Genomic DNA, 3,243 nt, shown 5'->3' with positions numbered 1-3,243 from the left:
GGCGCCCGCCGCTGAAGCCCAGCACGCGCCGCCGGCCCGCCCGCGCCCGCCGCCCCGCAGCCAGCCTCCGACCGCCCTCCTCTCCCCAAGATGTGGCACAACGTCGGGCTGACCCTGCTGGTGTTCGTGGTCACGCTGCTGATCGTCCTGCTGCTGATGGTGTGCGGTGAGTGGGGCATCCGCCGCGGGGCAGTTCCACACGGCGGTACACACGGCCCGCGCGACTCGGGGTGCTCGCTTGTTTTCTCTGTCCCTGTCTCTGTCTCTCTTTTTTTGGCTTTTTTTGTCGTGGGTGGACAAGTGTCTTAGAATCATCCGCTGCCCACGTCGCTCGGGGGAGATGTGCCCCTGACCCAGGACAGGCCCTCTGGCATCCTGGAGAGGGAAAGAACAGGTTCCAGGGCTGGGCATCCTGACTCGGGGTTAAACCAGATACTGCTTGCTTCTCAGAGGGCAGCGTCTGCTCCTCATTGCCGTTCTTACCACTGTCTGCCCAGATTTTAACCTTGGCCTGCTTTCGAAGGTGAAGTGATTGGTTATTCCTTGTCCTTTTTTTTTTTAGAGGTTCGGGCCCTGATGATAATGAGAACTTTCCGTTCCTTCATTGAATCAGGGGTGAGGACAGAGTTGGGTATGAAACCCTCCGTGAAATTGTTTACTTCGAGTTCAGGCTCAAACTAGATTCCCGACAGAAATGTCTAGGCTAGGCAGAACTTAAAAAAAACCCGGCTATATTAAACTTCCAGGGTCAGGTAACCTAACTCTCAGTTTTGTAATAATGGTGCTGTTTTGTTTGCTGTGATTTTTTGACTTTCTTGGGTTGAGACGACATTAAAACTTTCTTCTCAGGGTAATATTAGCGTCATTTTAGATCTTCTTGACTTCTGTATGTACAGTAACTGATAACCACAGGTCTCTGAGCAAAGTGGCTGAGCAGTTGTGAAAATTTGGGAATTGAGAACCAGATGTCAGTGAGCTTAATTTTTCATAATTCCAATATATTGAAGAATGGGTTCAGGTTGATGCCATAACTAAGCAGAAATAAACATAAATGCATTCATTACATGATGTACTAAATGCTCAGTATCAGCTGTGTTCAGAGAAGATACGTGTGCACTTATGCAAATGCCTATATATGTATTTGTTTTTATATATGTGTGTGTATATTTTTAATCTTCTTGCTTCAGGAAGGAACCGGAGTTAACAGCCTTTCTTTTCTGATGGTAAAACAATTGAAAAGCCTTTCTCGGTTTCCTGCTTGCGACGTCAGGATTTGGGGCTAATTGTAGATCTGTGAGATTCTGGAAGTAAAGAAAAGCAGATCTGTGTGGTTTGTTTGCATGTGGGGAAGGAGGAAAGCATGTAAGCATATGCTTTCTTTTCCAATCTGAAGATGTGAGCTGCCTGGAAGTGGGGATGTGACACATAGACTGTACAAAACCTTGGGTAGAATGTTTGCCCAACTGGGGGCATCAAAATTCCCGATTGTTACTACATCATACTTGCTCTCTCAGCTCCGGAGAGCTATTTAACTTTGATTTTACTCATTTGTCTGAAAATATCTTGCCTTTGGTTTCAGAAAATATTGTGGAATGAGAGGTGAGGTGTGGTAAGTAAAAAAGAACATCTTATTTTGATTGGAATGGTCCAGAACTAATAATAGCTTTATGAAGAAGTAATTCAAGAACTTTTTTTTTGTTGTTGTTGAGAGAGCTAATGATGCTCTAGCTTCATGGTTCGACTAGGATGGACCTGGGGGGCTTGGGGAGGGATGAGAGGTTGGGGGGAAGGATCTGACCAGACTTGAGGCTCGGGAATCTCAGGCCTTGTATTAGTTTGCAGGGATGCCATAGCAAAATACCACATACACTAAACAACAGAAATTTACGTTCTTACAGTTCTAGAGGCTAGAAGTCTGAGATCAAGGTGTCAGCAGGGTTGACTTCTTCTGAGGCCTCTGTCCTTGGCTTGTAGACGGCTGTCTTTTCCCGGTGTTCTCGCGTGGTCTTTTCTCTGTGTGTGTCTGTGCCCTAATCTTTTCTAGTAAGAAAGCCAATCGTATTGGATTAGGGCCTCACCCTTATGAATTCTTTTAACCTTAATTAAGTCTCTAGAGGCTCTGTCTCCAAATACAGTCAACATTGGAGATTAGAAACCTGTGACTGTCCCAAGAAACTGGTAGCCTACTTTATTTTAAAACTCTGACTGGCTCTTTCACATAGTGAATTCTGATGTTCAAATTCCAGGTTCCTGGGGAGGTTTTCTTTCTCTTGTCTGTATTGGTTGTATGTACTTTTTTGCCTCTCATCCACGCTAAAGTGTTTTCCACTACCACTGTTCACTGAAGTGGCCCTTGTCAAGGTCAGCAACAAATGGTCTTCATATTACCAAGCCCATGGTCACTGGTCACTTAGTCTTAATTGTATTTAACCTCTCATACTCATTCCGTATAGGTGAGCATTTCTTCTACGAAGTATTTCTCTTGGCTTTTGTACACTATACTTTTCATAGTATTCTTCCGACCACAGCGCCTAATTGTTTACCTTTTTCCTGGCTTCTCATCCCCTAGAATTTCTTAAATATTTTGGATCACAGTCTCTGATAGGAAATACATTTTACATTATTCCCAGTACATTTATAAGTATACAAATTACATATACCAATCTGTTTATATACATTTATCTATCTCACTATAATCTTTCTGTCTCTGAAATAAAAATTTTATGGACTAGTATTTGCCCTTACTCTGTGAAATAATGCATGCTATTTTCTATTATATTTCTGTATTATAATACAAGTATGTATTTCTATTCCTTTTTCCTTCTGGTCTTTCCCTATGATAACCTTATCTAGTCCTGGAGATTTAAATATTAACTGTAGCTAATGACGAAAATTGATTATCTCCAGCTCTCACTTTTTTCCTGCACCCAAGGCTCATGCATCAAATAGTTTTTCTTAAAAAAAAAATTTTTTTTTAAATTTTAGAGAGAGAGAGAGTGAGCTGGGGAAAAGGAAAGAGAGAGAGAGACTGAGAATCGCAAGCAGGCTCTATGCTTAGCGCTGAGCCTGATGCGGGGCCCCATCCCATGACCTGTCATGACCTGAGATGAAATCAAGAATCAGATGCTCAACCTACAGAGCCACTCAGGCACCTCAAGTATTTTTTCTTTTCTTTTTCTTTTCTCTTTTCTTTCTTTCTTTCTTTCTTTCTTTCTTTCTTTCTTTCTTTCTTTCTTTCTTTCT

The 3,243-nt window shown here is 42.6% G+C and overlaps 1 protein-coding gene across 1 annotated transcript in view; it reads left to right on the top strand.

Moving 5' to 3' along the window:
* Window positions 1-21: 21 nt before the first annotated feature.
* SMIM13 (small integral membrane protein 13) overlaps window positions 22-3,243 on the top strand; it is a 23,599-nt gene continuing 20,377 nt past the window's right edge. Inside the window, exon 1 of the mRNA XM_040460736.1 lies at window positions 22-166. Coding sequence (XP_040316670.1) covers window positions 91-166 — 76 coding nt within the window. The 5' untranslated portion in view covers window positions 22-90. The remainder of the gene's footprint in view (window positions 167-3,243) is intronic.

Source organism: Herpailurus yagouaroundi, unplaced genomic scaffold (genome assembly GCF_014898765.1).
Source record: "Herpailurus yagouaroundi ecotype Mexico unplaced genomic scaffold, PumYag 250, whole genome shotgun sequence".
Lineage (NCBI taxonomy): Eukaryota > Metazoa > Chordata > Mammalia > Carnivora > Felidae > Herpailurus > Herpailurus yagouaroundi.
Note: the sequence above shows the minus strand (reverse complement) of the source record. Positions and strands in the feature narration are given on the sequence as shown.